Raw genomic sequence first — 20,961 nt, 5'->3', positions numbered from 1 at the left:
TTCTCACTAAGACACAAAATAAAGTTAGTTGAGCAAAAAACATTAAATCAGACTACTGTTTATATCAGAATGTATTTCCCTGCAATGTTTTATTCCTACACTTGATATTTATTTCAACAAATATCTCCACACTATAGGCCACTTACTTTCCATACCATTTATGGGCAGTGTGCCAATTTGCATACTGCACTAAGTACAAAATGATACACTTCAACCAAATGAACTAATAAAAGTGGTGTTTAATCCTAACATGAGCATCCAGCTAACACACACACACACACACACACAAACAAAAAGCTTACCAAGGTTATTAACATCTTATGTTTTAATGTACATGGTATAGGCCATTGTAGCAGACAAGTGTGCTACTCCATGCTGGCATCCTCCTCCTCAGCCTGAAGGGAAACAGACAAGCTTTAAATGTCAGCGGTCAAGCGGTGTTCCACTGTACCTGAGCACAGTCACACAAGCACACTGTGCATCATGATATTGTCAAAGTGGACGCTGCTGGATTATTGGGCATGTGGCGGGTCACAGAATAGATATGTGCCATCATCTTTATTTTTGCATGTTTGTGTGGTAACGTTACAGCCCCTTTCCTTCAGTCTTCTGGCTAGAGCCTTTAGTCTGTCAATATCATTGATCGAAGGTCCATAATTTCAAGCACTTGCCCAAGAGAAGCTGTTTTGTTGCCATAGCAGCAGGCCAAGGCTCACAGTAAGTCATTATGTTTTGAGAAATCATGTCTTTTTACAGTATTTGGGGTATCCTCCCCCTATCAGTTCTGGAACAGCTTCTGGGTCATTCTGAGGACCCAGCTGACTTGGGCAAGTCGTATGAGAAGCTCGCACTTTCCTGTAGACCCCATTCCAGAGAACACATAGTGAAATGCCTCTCATGATATAAAAGTAACTCAGTAGTTAACAGTTGAGTGTTTGTGCATGATGTGATTGTACGGACAATGTTACATACATCTTTGGAAATTCTGAAACATCGTTCTCTCACTGCATCTTGCTTGTTCTACTAAACTGCTTTGCATTGCTGAGCTGGCTGGTATGTGTGTCCTTGTGTCCACTGTGCGCCAGTGCCCTGAACAGTACATTTTGGGCAGCCTAATGCTAGTGGCGATGTCTGGAATTGATTTCAGCTCATTTTTCAGCATGGGCTTGGCCAGCTTCACTCGTGTTGACACTTCTTTGGTCTGTGTATTGTCAGACACCAGTATTGGATTTCAAGGACAAACGCAAAGCCAACCGTAAGGAACTGGAAAACCAGATCTAGTTTGTCCTGACAGAGATAAGTGCCGACAAACTGGTAGTTGGGCCGACAAACAAACAAACTGGTAGTTGGGCATATTCTGACCAAATTGCTCCAAGGGTAGGCTATGCTTTTTTCCTCAGTTCTATTAAGTTACATTTATGACATATGTATAACGAAAATTCAACAAAATTCTTATGTATATTCTTACTTATAAAGGTCCTTTTCAAAGGCAAGATTCAACATAACCTCTAAAAGCATGAGTGTTTGACTACGTGTCTGTGAAATATACAAATAATATCCAAACACTCTTTAATAGTAATCTACTTTCAAAGTAAGTGGTAGACAAGTTAAATATTCCCCATAGTTGAGTATTTGAATAGGAGATTTAGTTTCAGTTTGAGGGAGATTACACAACATACCTGTGGAGCCGGGGCGTGCTGAGTGGTGTTACCTCTGCAGATCTCTAAGGAGTCCAGTCTAGCGCGGTGGAGGAGAGAGCCAAACAGAGCATTAGTGTTTGCAGTCGCAGATATTTGCAATAGTCAACAGACTAGCAACAGTCGGCTGAAGAGGGACAAGCACCACCTGTGTTGCAGCCACTAACTGAGCTGCCTCTATACATTTAGGGCTTCTTAGGGCAGCCGTGGCCCACTGGTTAGCACTCTGGACTTGTAACCGGAGGGTTGCCGGTTCGAGCCCCGACCAGTAGGCACGGCTGAAGTGCCCTTGAGCAAGGCACCTAACCCCTCACTGCTCCCCGAGCACCGCCGTTGAAGCAGGCAGCTCACTGCGCCGGGATTAGTGTGTGCTTCACCTCACTGTGTGTTCACTGTGTGCTGTTTGTGTTTCACTAATTCACCGATTGGGTTAAATGCAGAGACCAAATTTCCCTCACGGGATCAAAAAATTATATATACTTATATACATGGGCGTAGATTTAGGGTGGGACGCTAAGGACTAGTCCTAATCAAAATTTTAAGATGACAAAATTGTCCCCACCAATATTTTAGCGAACTTATTTGTGCTGCTGTTTATTCCAACAGCCAGCACAACAGTACAAGAAACATTGTCATTTGATTGGCTAAAAAATGAGGGGGAAGGGTTATCCGACACGCCCGCTACACACACGGAGAGTGTCAAAACACAGGCTACTTTGCACTGGCAGTCAAGCGAGTGGGTGCGTCAACGACAACGGTAAGTTTAGGGCTGTCTGCCAATACATAAAAGGCCAGCGTAAAACATTTTGATATTCCCTTTGCCCCTCAGCATGTACATGTTTGCCCCTTTTTGTGGTTTGTAGATCAGTTATGCCACCCAAGACATTTTCCTGTTCCTATATTCTGTTTATGTAGGGTAATGTATTTGTGAATGTAGCCTGCACAATGCAAAGAAATAAAAGATAAACTATGGTGCATTATACTCATATGAACATTGCGAGGCACCAGATATCTCTTCTGTGATCTCATCCCAGAAAGATTTTCTTTGACTTGTTAGTTTTTTGAACATTTATTTTATCTAATGGCATAGCAAACATGATGAATTGAATCCACATATCCTTGCACTTGCAAAAACTATTTCTCACTAGCCTAAAACCGTGAGACTGAAAGCTAATTGCGTTCACTCTAGGCTACTTAAAGTGACAGACACTCAATTAGTTTTTTAGCCTACACACCACAAATGTGATATTAAAGACAAGTGTAGCCTAATAGTTTAAATATCAATGTGATTTATTCAAATTACTAAATATGTTTAACTATTAGTTATCATGCAGATCATAAAATACTATAAATAATTAACAATATAAAGTTTATATGAATTCCAAAATATGAAATAGAAACCTATGACAACCATCACTTTCTATGTGTGTGTGTGGAGGGTCAATCCAATTTTATGATTGCCACTGATGTGAATGATCTCACAAATCACACAAACCAAATCAAATTTTAAAAAATTGCAAAAGTATCAAAATCGAGATTCTTCACCTAGTATTGAAACAATAATGTTGGTATCGTGACAACAGAATTTGGGGATGTGTCCCCACCAAAGCTGAGACCAAACCTACGCCCATGCTTATATACTTATACAGTCACTTATTGTATAGATAAGCCATCAAACAGAAAAACAATTTGAACACCTGAGACACACACACACACACGGGTGGCATTACACAGTGTACCATGAAAACATGCCATTTCTCTTTTGACACTCCAATAATGAGGTAAAGACAAGACCTGCTTTGTTGACGTTCACAAAAGGATCTCACGGCCTGGTACTCTGTCTTCCAGAATGTCTGCAATAAGAATTCACCAAGTATTGGATTTAGTCTGTTTAGACAAGAGCAGCATCTGATCAGTGTACATGGAGAGTGTGTGCATACATCAGCATCAACATTATTCCCCATTTCTTTACAGAACCATTACCTTACCTGAGCATGCATTTAATCTGCCGTATCAGAATTCCATTAACCCTTAAAAGGTGCGATTTGTAGGATTGTTACCGAACGTTCTGTAGGCCAAAATCAAAACACTGGTGAACGTTCTCAAGACTACCAGACGCAAGCCTCTTCTGGGTTGCCAGATGTAGGCTAATTAAGGCTTAGCTAACATTAGTTGACCTGCAGCTACTTTAACGTTTCTCCAACCATGACCCAGCTTAGAGCTATACATTACGGAAACAGTGAAAACAAAAAATACCTCTCTAACCAACGTAACATATATTTAGCTGAAGTTAGCGATGCAGATGAAGTTTAGCCTAGGCTAGGCTACCTGTTGTGGAGAAATATGGCCAGCTCTGCGTCAGATCTCAGGAAGCTCCTCCGATGTCCACTTAATTTGTTTCTTGTTTTAATTTGGGAAATGTGCCTGCCTCTTGTAGGCGTTCATGACTACAACTGACAGCTGTTGACAGTTGGCCTTTGCTAATTTGGCAACCCAAATAGGAAGACGCACTAGCGCAGGGGTCGGCAACCTTTTTTTCCTGGAGAGCCACTTTAACCAATGTTTTTTTTTTTTTTTTTTTATCTCAGAAGAGCCACATAAAGACTGTTACAAAAAAGTTTGGATATTTAACGTATAGTTACTTTCATTCAACAGAGGATTTTTAAATACATTTTCTACTCGTTTTAAAAGTAGGCCTAATGTGCAAGTAACTTGAAATGTAAAGTGGAATGACAGAAGTATAGGCCTTAGGCTTCCCATGTAACCTACTGTAGGCTAAACACCACCCCCTATTTTTCCAATGTCCTTTGGCATGCAAAGTAACATCATAGTTAACAACACAACACTCAATTTTCGTTGACATGTCATTGGCGAAATTGAACATTAGGCATACCAGATATTAGATTTGGTGATGGCCTTGTCTGGCTGGCTCATATTCAGTGAGGTGAAGTTTCATGCAAGAATTGAGGCCGTCACCATTTAAGGGCAACTCCACTCAAAACGGTCATATCCATAACGGCAACTAAATACCATGGCATTGTGTTGGCGTTATGGATGTGACAGTTTTGCGCGAAATTGCCCTTAAACGTGAGCGCAGGTTTGTCTTTATATTTTTCATATGTGAGAGATTTCTCACATGCAAGTGGAACCGAACAGGGTTAACAGCAATACTAACTCGTTGCAGTGTGCGATATATAACGGGCAGTTCATTTCGCGTTTTCAGAATCAGTCTTCGGATGGAAACTTTCCCATTTCAGTCCGCTTGTGTTCGCGCTTGCAAGCTGTGGTCGCTGACGTTTCCTTTTCGACATTTCCTTATCTAGCCTACAGCAAGCGCACACATCAACAATAACAAAGTGTTCTTGTTGACTGAAATGGAGGGAAATCGGTGATTTTGTTTGATATTGACTTTGCAACAAACCGCGAATGTAACAATATTGTGCAGGCTAGGTTACGGAGTCAAGTGAGGTGGAAAGTTATATAGGCTAAATTACTCAAATAGACCTACAATATATGAAAATGAACTAAAATAAAATACATTTTAATTAAATACTCATTTTTTATTTTTAAAAGCTGAGCCGCATCAGAGGGATCAAAGAGCCGCATGCGTCTAGAGCCGCGGGTTGCCGACCTCTGCTGTACAGTACATCGACATAACCGTGAACTTCAGCGGTAGAGAACAGACATGGGATGGATCAAACTACGTGAACATATATTATATTTCGAACACTATTTCAACATTTTGATTTCAGTAGGTCCATTTTAATTTAATACAGTACCAAAATGATTCATGACTTATTGAGTACAAATGGCAGGTTTGTCCGATAGCCAGATGCAGTTCCCAAAAGAGCCACATGTGGCTTGCGAGCCATAGGTTCCCGACCCCTGCACTAGCCCATTATTAATACGCTATTCTAGAATGAATCGTTCAAAACATAAACGAAAATTCCAAGAGATTCCGCCCCCTAATTCATTTTTTTCATGGGTTTTACGGGTTAGAGTAATGTTGTCAAATAAGCCATTACTTCAATTCATCGTGTTTCCTTACTCTCTGACAACATATGGTGATAATGGAATGATTACAGTTTATGTTCCATTATTTCCTACATACCGGTCCTTTAAAGGTGCGGGTAAAATTCTATGATGAATTTAATAAACCCAGATACTCTTTAGAATGTTCATTTTCCAACATTCCCATCACACCGGTGTGATGGTACACCTTTAACCCTTAAAGGTGTAGGTTTTTGAACATTCTAAGTTCCGCAACAATTGAAGGTTCTAAAATTCTATGTTGAATTCAATGAACCCAGATATTCTTTAGAATGTTAATTTCTCAACATTCGGTACTGCTTTAAGGGTTAAGGGTCACAGTCTAGACTATTTTTGTCTGTGATTCCTCATTGGTGGAAATTACCTCGTGTTCTGTTTACCTGGCGCCTAATTAATGCTCTTTATAAAGACCTCATGGTTTGTTTATGTTTATGGTTTTTATGTTTGTGTTTATAATGTAATTTTTTTGATATTGTTGCAAGTCACTTTGGACAAAAGAGTCAGTCAAGAAACGTAAACATGCAATACCTTAAATACAACATGATGCGGCACTGAGTAGAACTAATGCACAAAAGGCTGCTGGTCCTGATGACATGGCTGAGCAGCTGACTGAGGTTTAGACTGACATATTCAATCTGTCTCTAGCCCAAGCAGCGGTCCCCACATGCTTTAAAGCCACCTCCATCGTACCGGTGCCTAAACATTCCACTGCAACGAGCCTTAATGACCTCCGTCCAGTTGCACTCACCCCCCATCATCATGAAGTGCTTGAGAGACTGGTCCACCTCAAGACCTGACCCCTTCCAATTCGCCTACCGCATATGCCATCTCTACGGCACTTCATTCCGCCCTGTCCCACCTTGACAATAGCAACAACTATGTAAGAATGCTGTTCATTGACTTCAGTTCACCATTCAACACAAGCATCCCCTCCTGCTCACTAAACTCACTGGACTGGGCTAGATAACCACACCTCCTCAACCCTCACCCTAAACACTGGCATGCCACAGGGGTATGTGCTAAGCCCTCTCCATTACTCCCTCTTTACCTATGACTGCACACCTGTACATAGCTCTAACACCATTGCCAAGTTTGCAGTCGACACTATCTTGATTGATCTCATCTGTAACAACGATGAGACGGCTTACAGGGAAGAGGTCCAGCTCCTAACATCATGGTGCACCAACAACAGCCTGGCTCCCAACACCAAGAAGCTCATTGCGGACTTCAGGAAGTCAAAAGCTAGTACATAAATCCCCTGAGATGGAGCGTGCCACCAGCTTCAAGTTTCTGGGTGTCCACATCTCTGAGGACCTCTTTTGGACCCTCAACACCTCTACCCTGGTCAAGAAGGCTCACCAACGTCTCTTCTTCCTCAGGAGATTAAAGAAGGAGATCTGTCTCCTCAGATCCTGGTGAACTTCTACCGCTGAACCATCGAGAGCATCCTCACTAACAGACTCACCCCACTCCCCTCCGGGGCGTTACAGGTCTCTCCATCCCTGAACCAGTAGGTTCAGAGGAAGTTTCTTCCCTGTGGCGGTCACCCTACTAAACTCTAGCTCTGCACCCCGGTGACAACCAACCAAATCCCCTGATGCCAAACACCCCCCCCCCCCCCGCCCCCCGCCCGTTGATGTGTCCACAACCATGGGACGACCAGGGACAACAATTTGTCAGGGACTTGAATTTCCCCTGGGGATCAATAAAGTATCTATCAATCTATCTATCTATCTATCTATCTATCTATCTATCTATCTATCTATCTATCTATCTAACAAGGAGGCAGACGATCAAGGCTGCCCCTCAACAGCACTCTCTCCCTGAATAATTGCACTACCCTATCTATAGTATTCTTTTTATATTTATAAAATGTACTATAATTACACTTAATATATACATAGCCATATTCTACTGCTCTTTATACTGTTCATACTGCACATACACATATATATAATGCACTGTTCTGTTCTCTGAAGTCGTCTTCTTCTTCTTCTTACCAAATTTCTGCATCTAATTCAGCTTTAACCGTTTAACGTAGAAACTTCATTCAAACTTTGTAACGTAGGTCTTGAAAAGGACACGTGGGGAATGTATTTTTCACTTTTGTAAACTTCATACTTTGAGATATTAATAAAAAACAAGCTTATTTTCCCCCATAGACTTTGCATTAGCACTATGACATCACAATGGACTAATTAACTTGATTTGCACCTGTATCAACTTCCAGCTGCTCACTATTTGGACCAGGGTAGGAATTTCACAGCGGCCACGACGGCCATGGCCGTTGTAGCCCCTTGCGTTAGCCGTGAAGCCCCTTTGAAAATCATAGGTTTACAGGCCACGGTGGCCTTGGTGCCCCCTTCTTTCAATATTCTGCTTTGTGTCCTACTAATAGAGATTTTTATTTAGCCTGTGGCCTGTCAAAATAATCTTAGCATTCACAGCGCAAATTAATTTTGTCTTTTACGCAGTAGATAAAGTGACAGCGCAAGAAAGTGCGTCCAAATTCACCCATTCTTCTCAGTTGAACTACTCGCGAACTAGCCTATTCATCACACAGACATCACATGTATCACATGAAAGAGCTTTTTCTCAGCTTTTAAACGATGTTAGCCGATAATTGCTGTGTTGAACGGTTCGCGAGAAAAGTAAATAATATAATTTAATTTAATAATACATTCTACTGAAGGTTTTGCGTCCATGATCTCCCTACCCATTCATCTCGGTAGAATGCTTCACGAACCCTTCTTTTAACACATGACAAACCACATATCAGAATAAACAGCAGACCTTACCGAACACAAAAGTGTAAAGCAGTCCCCTGTACAGTTAGACGTTCCAGAGTAATCCAGTTTTGAATTTGCAGTAAATTTCGACATGCATGGATGTCTCCAAATTTGGGCTTTAAGTTTTACAATGTGTTTAAATTGTTCCACATGATTTCATAACGGGCCAAATACAAAATAAATGTTACAAATATCGCCTAGATATTGGTAAATCAGAGGACAACTGACTAAGAGTTTGTGAAAGTAGCCTTAATGATCACAAAATGCTAAGCATGCATCTAGGCTATTTGAGTTTCTTAAAGCTGAGCTGTGCTTAAATTTAAATTGTTCAATACATGATTTCATAGCAGGCCAAATATAAAATAAATTTTATATATAGCCTAGATATCTGTTTTTATTAGATGATCAGATTATTTACAGTTATATGTAATATGTCATGTTTCATGTTTTTGTAATGTTTCATACAGTGATGCAGGTCTACTGCAGTGAATAGGCTAAATACAACTTTGATCATTTTTATAGCCTACTACTGTATAGTTAACTTTGGCCTTGGTACCCTGACATGTGGCCTTTGTGCCCCCCACCAAATATGCCCAACTGAAGGCCAAGTGGCCTTGTCCCCAGAATGGTGAAATTCCAAGCCTGATTAGGACCCATCAAAGCAGCGGCGCCGGAACGAGTTTGAAAGTGGGGGTGCAAAAAAAAAAATAAACTTGTTTCGGCCTGGGTTTCCCGAGACAATTTTGAAAATTCCAGAGGCCAACTATTCACGCACGTTTTCACGTGGGATATTACGATATAAGATCTAGCAAAAAAGTCTAACAAAAATTGTCATTATGTTAGGTACTGTGTAGTGATTTCGAGTGGTTTCATTCAAGCTGATTGGACTGCAAGTAGCGTTTTTTTACGCACAGAGTGATTTAGTCTAGGCTACAAGTTCTAAATGAATAATCTGCTTAAAAAACTGCGCCTGATATTGACAGACACAGACACACCAGCATAACCGGAATTTCCATTCAAGGAATAAAGGAGGTAGTCTATAGCCTACAATAATAATGATCACAATCTCCATTTTCTGTCCTGTGCACGCAGCCAAGCCTTGTCAATGACTGTGATGAAAAGATCTGCACGTAACCTACTTGCTACATTTTGAAGGTTATCATAAAAGGTCACCCGGTAACCTGTCACTGTTTATCCCCATAGGAAAACGACACTAGAATTAGTTACCCAACTGTGCCTGTTCCCTTTGTGTTTGGCTGTAATCATGTTATACATTAATTAGTGATTAAAAATGACCTTTCTGCGCTCCATATCTGTAACACGAACTGATCTGACCTGACTTGACCCGAGTTTACTTGTAAGCCTGTGTGTGCCTGTCTGCACTCATGATTCTCTACAACGTTTTACTGCATTGCCATTAACAAAGTAAAGGGAAAAAAGGTGTTTCTTTGTCGAACAAATTGGAATGCAATGTGAGGCTTGAATTGAATGCCATGCAGGAATTTGCTAGGATCTCAAAACCGGATTATGAACATTCTGAGAAACACACAATAGCGTTGGATTATAAACATGCTTTGCCACAAAAAAAAAAACGTGAGGTAAGTCGAGCTATATGAAGTTATTATTTTGCCGTCACTTCGTCTGTTTTATAACCCAGAAGGATGTACTTGGTATCAAATGATGGCTCGGTGTCTCCTCTTTCATCTGACATGCGTGCCATATCTATGCGTTCACGGGTTTGCGAGTAATTCAAACGAGAGTAATGGGTGCGCAGGTGAACGCAGAGACTGTAAATATGATGCAATTTGATTTAATTTCATGATTTTTTTCATCTTCATACTTTAACGTACAGACAAGTGCGTGATCTCGTTGGAAAGCCCCACTTCTGCTGTCACGCAATAAAGGCTTCTCGCTGCTATGAACAGTTGCGGAGCAATGTAACAGAGAAGAAAGGGTGTGTTTTTTGACACACTTTGCGTCAATCAGCTTCGAAGGGTTAAAATCTCACGTATCCCCTGGAGTGCCTTCACGTACCCCCATTTGGGAACCACTGCGCGATGCCGTGTCGGTGTTGTGGTCAACAACTGCCCTTTTTTTTTTACCCCCGAAAAGTGGGGATGCGTTCGCACCCTCTGCACCGGTGCTTCCGGCGCGCTTGCATCAAAGGGCCAGTTAAACTGATTGCACCTGTATCAACTGCTTTCTGCTTAACTAGGCCAACTCTCTCTGTGTCTCTCCATTCTACAAGGATATAAGGCCCATTCCATCCAACTTTCTATCCATTCATCCTCTTCAAACCATTCACTCATCCACCCATTAAACTATCCATCAACATCCATTAAAACAATCTGCCTATCAACATCCATTTAACTTTCTGTCTATCAACATCCATTACACTATCTACATTCAACTTTTAAACTATATACTCTGTCTCAGGCTTTAAGCATACAATCTGGCTCTCTTAAGACTACTATTTCCTCTGCCCACAACTGTTTCAAAATAAATGTCCTCACTACAATAATTCACTATTAAATAATTTAACTATTTAAACTACTCAACTATTTAACTGTTCAGCCATTTCAACGGTCAGTTGTTATCAACTATGACTCCTGCCAACTGTTTCCAAATAAAAGTTTGTTTGGCATTTTATGTTAATATACAGTATGTTTATATTTTCATGCACTGGTAATTTCCTCGAAATTACATTTTCTAGTTTTTACTACTGTTAGTGTTACTGCACTGCACATATCTGTACATGATGTTCATACATTGTTCAACCTGCATATCCATATCTATTCTGCTCTTATAAGGTTACTGCTAATACATGCAGATATTTATATTTATTTCTCTTTTTTGCACTTTTGGTTAGACGCAAACTGCATTTCGTTATCTCTGTACATAATACTCTGCACAATGACAATCAAGTGATCTAATCAATCTAATCACCATCTTCCAAAAAGTTGTAAGACGTGAATCACTAAATGTCTAACCTAGCCTAACGAGCTTCTTGTCCAAGTCAAATCATTATTGAAGAGTAGGAAATCTTATTAGATTCCACAGAAGGAAGAACATATTTTACTTAATTTTGAAAAGGACTGTGTTCTCTTTTTCTATTCTTGGAGTTACTGTCTCCAAGTGCAGGAGACTATCACGCATTTTCCTGTGGCTTTGAGGAGGCCTAGCAATTAGATAAGCAAAATGTCAAGCTGTTGGCCTTAGATACTGCATTTTCATATCACTGACCACAGTGGCACCATCCAGTCCTGTCCTAATCACCAGATTGTCCTACCAGGCAGGAGAATCAGACCACATTCAGTCCTCCAGAAAAGGCATACCGGTAGAGAAATCATAAGATGTCTTCTATTGTAGTTTGCTGGTGTGCCAACTCATTAAGGATGCAACAGTACACAGCATATTATGAAACCAAATGATGCACCCCCTACAGTTCAATGCACAGACGTGAACCGCGATAACTCGGTACATCTTATCATTTATAATTTACAACAAGTTTATCATTGCACCGCAAACTGCATGCACGTTAGATATTCACAACAGACCTCCAGAGAACCAGTGCATGTAGCAAAGCACTGGCAGGTTGATGCACTCTGTATGCAAAAGAGTTTGAGAAACATCAGAACACAGCTGACTCATATACTCAAGTCCAACAAAGCTAGGTTTCAATTTCAACATCAGACAGCAGAAAACTGTTTGAATTATTGCACCATCGATGCCTCGCCCCACCCCACCCTACCCTACCACACCATACCACAACCAGCTAATGTAGTGCACCAAGCAAAGGCTGTGTGCAACCCATCCAGGGGCGTAGCACAAGATCCTGGGCCCTATGCATAGGCAGTCCTGATGGGCCCCCATAATAAATATAATAAAATATATTCCAGACTTATCAAGGGCCCTCCCTCCTCTTGGGGTATAGGAATCAGTACTGGTTTCATCCTCAGTCCAACGCCCCTGAACCCATCTGATCTGAGAGGGCAGAGGAATATCCTCCACAAGCAGATACTGTACAGCTGTGTTGGACAAAGTAAAGCAAAGAAGAGAATCATGTGAATACAGTAAACAGCTCTGTGCCTGTGGTGGTGATACAGACCATGGTCTCCTGCTCGATGTTCCTGAGTGAACGACAATCCTGCTCCAGACGCCCAAGCTGCTCCACAACCACTTCCTCAAACCTCTCCAGCAGCTGCAGCCTGGACACAAACGGTGTCACACACACACACACATTTCAACAATAACTAATATATAAATAATTTCTAGTATGTGGACATGAATACGACAAAATGTTTCAGCAGTAGTTGATAGAATGTTTGCATTAAGGCACTATATGGATTACCTTTTCCTAGAATTGCTAATGTTTTGCATAGATTCAAAGTGCAGAAAGGTAAACAAAGAAGTGTCATCAGACCTCAATGCCCTTGCTGTGTAAGAAACTGCATTAACTGCATTGTCCAAAATGCTGGATCACATATTCTGGATAAAAACCTTGAGTGGGCCTAATTTAATGCTACGGTGACTCATCATTTCAACACATTGTCATATGGGTCAGGCCACGTTTGGCCGAATGTGCAATACTAATAATGGTGTTTATTGTTCTTCAGGAACTTGCATAGTTGGATAACATATTGCACAGGGTTTGTTCTCACCGCTGAGTTTGCACAGTTTTCAGAAGCGTCACCACCTGGTTCTGGCAATCAGACAGTGACTGTAGAGATCTTGTCTCTATTTTCTGATATTTTGCCTGTGGCAGAGGAAAACAAATGTGTGATGCACAGTGATTGAAAATGAATTAAGAATAATTCTACCCACTATATGAGGACATTTCAATTGACACAATGACGAGCTGACACAAAACAGGGTAGTTCTATCCAAACTTTAAAAAAGACCTGAAAACATACCTGTATATGAGAGATTTTAGTTAACACACTTTTATCTTGTAGCCTATTTCTTCACATTATTTTACATCCTACTGCTGTTATTTACAGGGTTTTCCTATTTTCACTGCATTAATTGTATTGTAGGCCTATGCCTTATTGTATCTATCTATCTCCTTACCATCTTGCAAATTCTCATTCTCTCTCATTTTTACTTAAATAAAACATCAGTGATTTAGAATTATCATTTTGTTTGTCTGTATTATTATTATTATTATTATTATTATTATGTTAAATGATCCAAATGTGAAGCACTCTGAGCTGCATTCTGTGTATGAAAGGTGCTATGCAAATAAAGCTTATTATAATACAATATTTACACTAAAGGGGTATATGTTTGGCAAGCAGTAGTACAAATATACCAGATAATTCCATCTCTACCAGAGAATCATAGAAATGAAAGTGAATGAATTTTGAGGCCATTAGTCACAGTTTATGAACTCAAAGCTCCAAGGCCCCATTAGTCTCACTTATAAACCATGCTTTCAGAACCACAGTCCTTTGGGAGCGTGCATATTCAATGCACAGTGTGCACAGTACAGAGTGTGTGGGTTGGTTTGGGACAAAACATTACAAAGACGTGGTCCAGCAGCTGAGACTTGAAGCTCCGGAAAGCGGAGATCACATCAGGACCCATGATATCTGCCTCAGAGTCCTCCTCATCTGCCATTACAGGGTCTGCACAATGAGTAATTTAAAAAGACAATTACAAAAGTGTCAAATCAAAGAGAGATTCATTTTAATGTGTTTCATGAAACATTTCTCTTGAGAACAGTCTCTAAATACTATGCACAAATACTATAACAACTATATATGACCTGCAGCATCACCCCTTCTAACTTGTTTCTAAATTATTTAACAAAATGTCTTCCTGCAACTTCTACTACTTGGTCAGTGATGAGCATAACAAACAGGCATCTCAGGATGTTGTTCCAGAGTGAACCTGTGTACCCAGTAGGTGCTAGCGAGTGTTCCACCAGTTGCTCTGTTTGGAGCCGCATAATAAAAGGAGAGTGGGTCTGGCAAACGCGTATGCCAGCCTGGCACCATGCCCAGGTGGCAAGGATGTTGGGAAACTCAAAAGGGAACGGTGGGGTGATCCTCTCTCAAGACAAAGCCACGCTTAGGCCATTCAGCCGATTGCTGGCTGGGGTTAACGGAACCCAGGCCATGTCACATTCTCTGGCGTAGGACATGTGCACAACGCATGAATGACGTTTGCTCTTCATGTCATGAAAAAATGTCATGACAGGTTTGGATAAGGGAACATTGCAAAATTCCGCATTAATTAATATCTTGGTGCATTTATTCATCAGCAAAGAGGGTAAATTTAGGTACATTTGACAATAATGGAGGACTGTTGAGACTTGATTCAGTTGAACTCATTTACAGAGCTGGAGTTGTTTATGAGCACCACACACAGGAACGTGACATGTTTCTGGATGTGACTGAAATGTGTCAGCTTAGAATGGTTTATTTCCTAACTGAATTAATATAAAATACAAAAGAGATTATCAGATGTCAGATTATCAGTATGCTTATCAGTATGTTCCTGAGGTTTCTCACTATGCAGACCTGGTCATGATTTTGTCACATACACACACACAAACACATATTACAGGTAGAATGCAACTCTAATGTGATTTTCTCCCTGGCTCAGCACTCAGCATGCCTAGGACAGTTACAATGGTGTGCAAATTCCAGAACATACCTGCTGCCCCCTCTTGTGGATGGGAGTGGAATAGGCCTCTGGACTGCAGGCCTACTCCTGCCTGCTCTCTCCTCTGGATCACAGAAGGCTCTGGAAATAGAGAATATTTCGGCATTAAATGTCCCATATAGCTTGTGGATTTCAGAAAACACTTCCCAATAGCTGCTGGCCCCAACTTTACTGACTTTAAACTTCACCCAAAACAAACCTGGACTCTTGAGGGGCCTTTTTCTTGATTGAAATGATGATTCTTGAGCAAGTGCACTTTCCTAAGGACATCAAAGTTAAATTATTTTTATGCAACTTTAAACTAGACAAAGGTTCAAGCCACTTAGCACCAGATAACTTAATTTGTTCATACACTAAAATTTTCTTCACAAAAGAGCACCTTATCAGCCAGGTCACAGGGTAGAGTTTCAGGTATGGTGCTGTCAAGGACCGACAGCTCAAGGAATCCTAAAGAGGACCACAATAGTTGATGCATGAACATATAAACAGTTAATTTTATTCCTGTACTCATACGTACTCAGACTTCTATCAGTTGGAGAAACTTTACCTGAGTCGGCCATCGCGTCTGTCTGGCCCTTCTCACATTCAGAGATTTCAGAAATGACCTGTAGATTAGCAGCTGATGTCTTTTGGATTGATGACAAAGTCTGTGAAAGAGCACCACAAGTGGAAATTTACAACCAGGGCTTTACTCTTCACATCATGAATATCACAGTAGGCTGAATAACTACCAAGATCATCTGATACATGGTTGGTTATTTTTCCTTGCATCATAATAGTCAAGACTGTGTCAGGGATTAATACAGACAATAACAGTATTAATCCCAAAATTACATTTAATCTGCTGCCAGTCTTGGTCTATAATAACCAAACAGTCAGATTGAAAGGTTGATAGACTGACTGATAAATACATATCTTATTGATCTCAAACTAAATATAGGCATAATCATGTTAAGCTGCAAGAAAAGATCACACCTGGGGGGTTGGGGTGGGGGGCTCTGGCGCAACTGATTACAGTGCTCATACCATATTAGGTCCAAGTGCCCATGAGGAGCCTGGTTTGAGTCTGAGCCGGGTCATTTCCCCATCCCACCCCATCTCTCTCTCCCACCCACTTCCTGTCTGCCTCTTCACTGTCCTATCAGAATGAAGGCAAAAAAGGCAAACAAATATATACTAAAAAAAGAAGAAAAAGATGATCACACCTGATGCACACTTCCCATGCTCTTCCCTCCTGCACCTCTTCTCTCCTCTACTTCCTCTCCATCTCCCCCTCTTCCTTCCTCTTCTTTACCCTTTTATCACTTTTTCCACCAACCACACTAACTATTAATGTCACCACTCCTATCCTCCAGTACTGGTATTGGCAGATGCAGTGGTAATTCATAGTTAAGCTCTCCTATGCACTGCAGCTTAAATCTTATTCTATTGTAAGATGCTTTGGATAAAAGCACCTAACCTGACTCTCGCCAGATGAATTTCGTTCCACATAGCTCCGCCTAGCTTCCCTCACATCCATCTGGGACCTCTTCCATTGAGAGTGATTTCTGCACCAGATTTTATGTTAGAGCCAATCAGGACGCAGGGCGGGAGTTTCATAAATGTGACATAGCGTAGAAGCGACTGTGAGACTGTTATCAGCGTCACGGGTTGGCTTTGATGTGAGTGGTTGAAGTAGCACGTCAATAGATGACGGACAAGTGGCTTATCCAATCATATGCAAGCAAATTTTGATTAGGCCCAGCCTTCTGAAGCAATACTTCAATGGATTGATCCCAGATGGATGAGTGGAGCTAGGCGGAACGAAATTCATCTGGCGAGAGTCAGGTTAAAAAGCACCTGCCAAATGAACAGATGTAAATGTAAGATGAATCTAAAACACATTGTCATTGTTCTAGCTATGTTTGAGATGCTTCATGGTCATGACAGAATGACAGCAGAGACGTCCATTACCTTAACATGGTCCTCCTCTCCACTACTGGGGGATGATAGAGGCAGGACTAGAGCGAGAAGAAAGCAAAATCACTTAAAGCAGGTACACCGCCGGCAAGGCAGGCTCTAGGCAGGGGCCCGAAAACAATTAGTGCTACCTAGTTCGAGTTGCTGTAGCCAACAGCTTCAACAGCCAGGCAGCTACAGTGCTATACTATGGGGACATTATCTTAAATATACCCCCAAAGTGTAGCACTGTAGCTGCCTGGCTGCTCTAGCTGTCGGTAGGGATGGGCAAAATTCAGCAAAATTACAAAACTACAAAATACACAGCCAAACCATGTATCAAAACAAAACACTGAATATGCATTTTGAAAGTACTAAACGTACCATTTAAAAGGAACATATCACTTTGCAAACCATCCATATCTATTTATTTAATGTATTCCTTCATCAGTAGGCCTACCACTGATTGATTGACATGTTGATTAAATGGACAATGTTTGAGAGCAATAGCTTTTCTCTGCCTATGTGACATGCCATAACCTGCAAACAGTCAACAGATCAATATGCTGACTTGTCTGTTAGATCTCATAGCCTAAATACTGTATCAGAGATGCACTCAAAAAGACACAGTTGAAATTGTCAAGCGGTACATAGTGGAGACAAGTCTCTGACATCGTCAGTGCATGCCCAGATTGAGCAATGTTGCAGGGAAACCACATAACCGGTTCCGATTGGATGATTAACCTTATACATTTCCACCCCTATTTTGGAGTTTTTCCTCGAAATTGCACACCGCCTACTTAAAATGGCCCTGTTGCCACATACTTTGACTTACAATCAAGTGCCTGACCTCTTTGGAAAGCTAAGGCCTTGTAGAATTTTTTGGTACCAATAGATTGACTGTGTGATGAACTATCAGAGAGTGGCAAAGGGTAGAATGATAGTTTTTTTTATAGGCGGTTATGCACATCTCTAGAAATGACCACATTCTGCCCTCTTGGTCACTTATTTTCTCTTGAAAACACCACTGAGGCCCACTACCAGGTCTTGTGAATCTGTATGTCAAAGTAGATCCTTATAGGATGAAGTATGACTGTGTGGGACCCATATTTGTGTGGGCATACACATGCGTTTTGCTAAGTGTCCATTTGGAGACTCCAAAAGGACCTTTGGTTACCCAAAACTAAAACTCTTCCTATACAAGAACCCCTTTATGCAGAACCATGATCTTGGTGTCAAATGAAAGGTTACAGTCTGTGTCTCATGATGGAGTGATCCCTGGAGAGCTTTGCAGTGGCTGTGCCATACATTTAGAGATGCATTATCTGACCTGGAACTCTTACTTTTGCTCCAACACCTTTGAGATTTCCATGAAAAAATGACAAACAAGGTAATGCAGCAAACATTTGTATTATAAAATGAAACAAAGGTAAAAATAGTAAATATTATTATCTCCCCCTTCCTCTGCCTCTCCCCCTGCTTCTTGCAGCACCCTTTCCTCTTTGTGTCCCACTGGTCTCAGCCACCGGCTCCTCTTCCTCAGACACAGGATCCTCAGCTCTTTATGTTTTGCTTGGTGGGACCCAGTCTTCATTGCTGTCACTGAAACAATTGTACAGATGGAAGTTAGACTCAGACCCACTAAAGTATATGAAAACCCTTCCCAACAACTTATACAAATTATATAAATGTGTGTACTCAGGTCACACCTCCCCTGCACTCTTTTTTACACAAACACACACACACTGCATTCTCACCTAACTCCCCTCCCCCAGATACCAGAACTATTCACACCTCCCCCTGCACTCTCTTTTACACACACACACACACACACACTGCATTCTCACCTAACACCTAAAAACTATGCACTAAACATTACAAAAGCAAACGAAACTGTATCTGTAACTGTATATGGATATAAGTAGTATACTCACAGCTCGAAATCAGGGTCCTTCCCAGCTAAAAAGTTGTGCTCCTCCTCGGAGTCGCATTCGGAGAAACTACTTTCGGCTCCTCCAGATCATCGATGTCCTCCGGTTCAACATGTTTCGTTTTTGCTTGTCTTTTTGGCATGTTTTTACAAACAAAAACCTTCAAAAACTGCCTCTTGCTTGTTCAGTAAAACACTTCCAAAACACTGCTTCGGTGACTATGTTTACGCATCTGTTTTACGCATTGAATTTAGCCGACAAGGAAGTAGAATGTGACGATGTGTCACATGTCTAAAGAAAGCTCTCCTCATTGGCTACACAGACATCTAGGTCCCATCTCATTGGCTCAATCAGACGCAGCGCTATTGCCATTCAAAGACTGGTTGTCAGATTCATCGCTTACGTGACTCATTGGCTTTGATGGCATCTATCTCGACTCTCATTGGTCCTACAGACATGTAATTGGTATCGATGGAATCAGAAGAGCCTCGTGAACACGCAGAGTACCGTGAATCCAGCGACAATAATGGAAGTAGAACCGAAATATATGGATTTCCGCGAAAAATAAGTTTTTACTTCGCTTCTTTTCGTATGCATCTGTTTTGTTTGTACTGGCGTGTACAACTACTCAATATATTGGCAATAAAACAATGTAGATATTTTACATCTATGGATTCTTACGAAAATTTCAAGACCAAGCATGCTGGGCTAACTTATTGGTACGGCCATACAGACAAGTGACAAAGTATGAACGCAGCAACTTTGGGGGGTGGTGGAGGGGGGTATTCTGATATGTTATATATCGGGATACACTTATATTTTACACACAAAATATATGTTAATTCATGGAAAGCTTTACATATATCGATTCTTGAGATTCTCAGCTTTAAAATGGTATATAGCATGACTATGGTAGTTCATGATAAGGTGCAAAAAAATGCATGGGGGTTGTTGGGGGGAGGTGGGGGGCACTGTATTTGTCCCGAATTCGGGTCACTATTAATGTACTGGGTTAAAGTTCAAGAAACTGATCATTAAAGTTCTCAAGAAACTTGAGGTTGGTATGAGGTATTGTGTGATATTGCAAAAGGGTTCTCAACTGTTGTAGAAAGAAATGGCTGATCTTTAATGCAATATCTACATTACCCATTATCAGCAACCATTCATCCAATGTTCCAAAGGCACATTCTGTTTACTAATCATTTTAAAAGGCTAATTGAGAAAACACTGTAGAACCCTTTTGCAATTATGTAAGCACATAATGTAATGCAAATGATCTCAGCTGATATTATGTCTATAATGGAGTAGAATGGAAATTTCTAAGTGACCCCCAACTTTTGATGGGTAGTGCATCTCAAGGCAAGGCAAGTTTATTTATATAGTGCATTTTATACACAAAAGGTAATTCAATGTGCTTTACACAATGAGAGAATAGCAAGCAGTATTAAATAAAAGCATAGTGGCCAAAGATAAAAGAAAAAGAAGGAGAATAGGTTAAAGATTAAAAGATAAAGTTATAAAACAGATAAGTCATAAAAAGAAAACAATTGTTAAAATCCATAAAGCACAAGGTGGAGTCAGTTAAAAATGGTTTAAAAAGGTGAAGGAAATCAAATAAAATATAAAAACACAACAATAAAATCTAAAAAGACAGAAGAAAACAATTAAAATAGTGAATGGAGTGAATTTAGATAGAGAACAGAACAGAACAGAGTGTAGGCTGTGTAGAGGACTTGACATTATGAATTTGGGTAAACAGTACTGTTCAAAGTGCCAAATAAGTCCATGATGACATGCCTGAAGCCTTTGAGAGTGGAATAATTCACTCAAACAAACTCTATTCATGAACTAGTGCTTTGACTGGTGAACCTGGTGAGACATATTCAA

The 20,961-nt window shown here is 40.7% G+C and overlaps 1 protein-coding gene across 9 annotated transcripts in view; it reads right to left on the bottom strand.

The window, feature by feature from the left end:
* Positions 1-310: 310 nt before the first annotated feature.
* sycp2l (synaptonemal complex protein 2-like) overlaps positions 311-20,961 on the bottom strand; it is a 31,831-nt gene continuing 11,180 nt past the window's right edge. For all 9 annotated transcript variants that reach the window (XM_042068022.1, XM_042068023.1, XM_042068021.1 and 6 more), the window contains 11 exons: positions 17,159-17,205; positions 15,753-15,852; positions 15,585-15,652; positions 15,405-15,465; positions 15,197-15,286; positions 14,060-14,163; positions 13,198-13,292; positions 12,645-12,744; positions 3,492-3,550; positions 1,680-1,737; positions 311-395 (listed from right to left, as the gene is read on the bottom strand). In XM_042068022.1, coding sequence (XP_041923956.1) covers positions 366-395; positions 1,680-1,737; positions 3,492-3,550; positions 12,645-12,744; positions 13,198-13,292; positions 14,060-14,163; positions 15,197-15,286; positions 15,405-15,465; positions 15,585-15,652; positions 15,753-15,852; positions 17,159-17,205 — 812 coding nt within the window. In that variant the 3' untranslated portion in view covers positions 311-365. The remainder of the gene's footprint in view (positions 396-1,679; positions 1,738-3,491; positions 3,551-12,644; positions 12,745-13,197; positions 13,293-14,059; positions 14,164-15,196; positions 15,287-15,404; positions 15,466-15,584; positions 15,653-15,752; positions 15,853-17,158; positions 17,206-20,961) is intronic.

The sequence above is a fragment of the Alosa sapidissima genome, chromosome 17 (assembly GCF_018492685.1).
Source record: "Alosa sapidissima isolate fAloSap1 chromosome 17, fAloSap1.pri, whole genome shotgun sequence".
Lineage (NCBI taxonomy): Eukaryota > Metazoa > Chordata > Actinopteri > Clupeiformes > Clupeidae > Alosa > Alosa sapidissima.
This window is presented reverse-complemented; position numbering and strand designations above follow the sequence as displayed.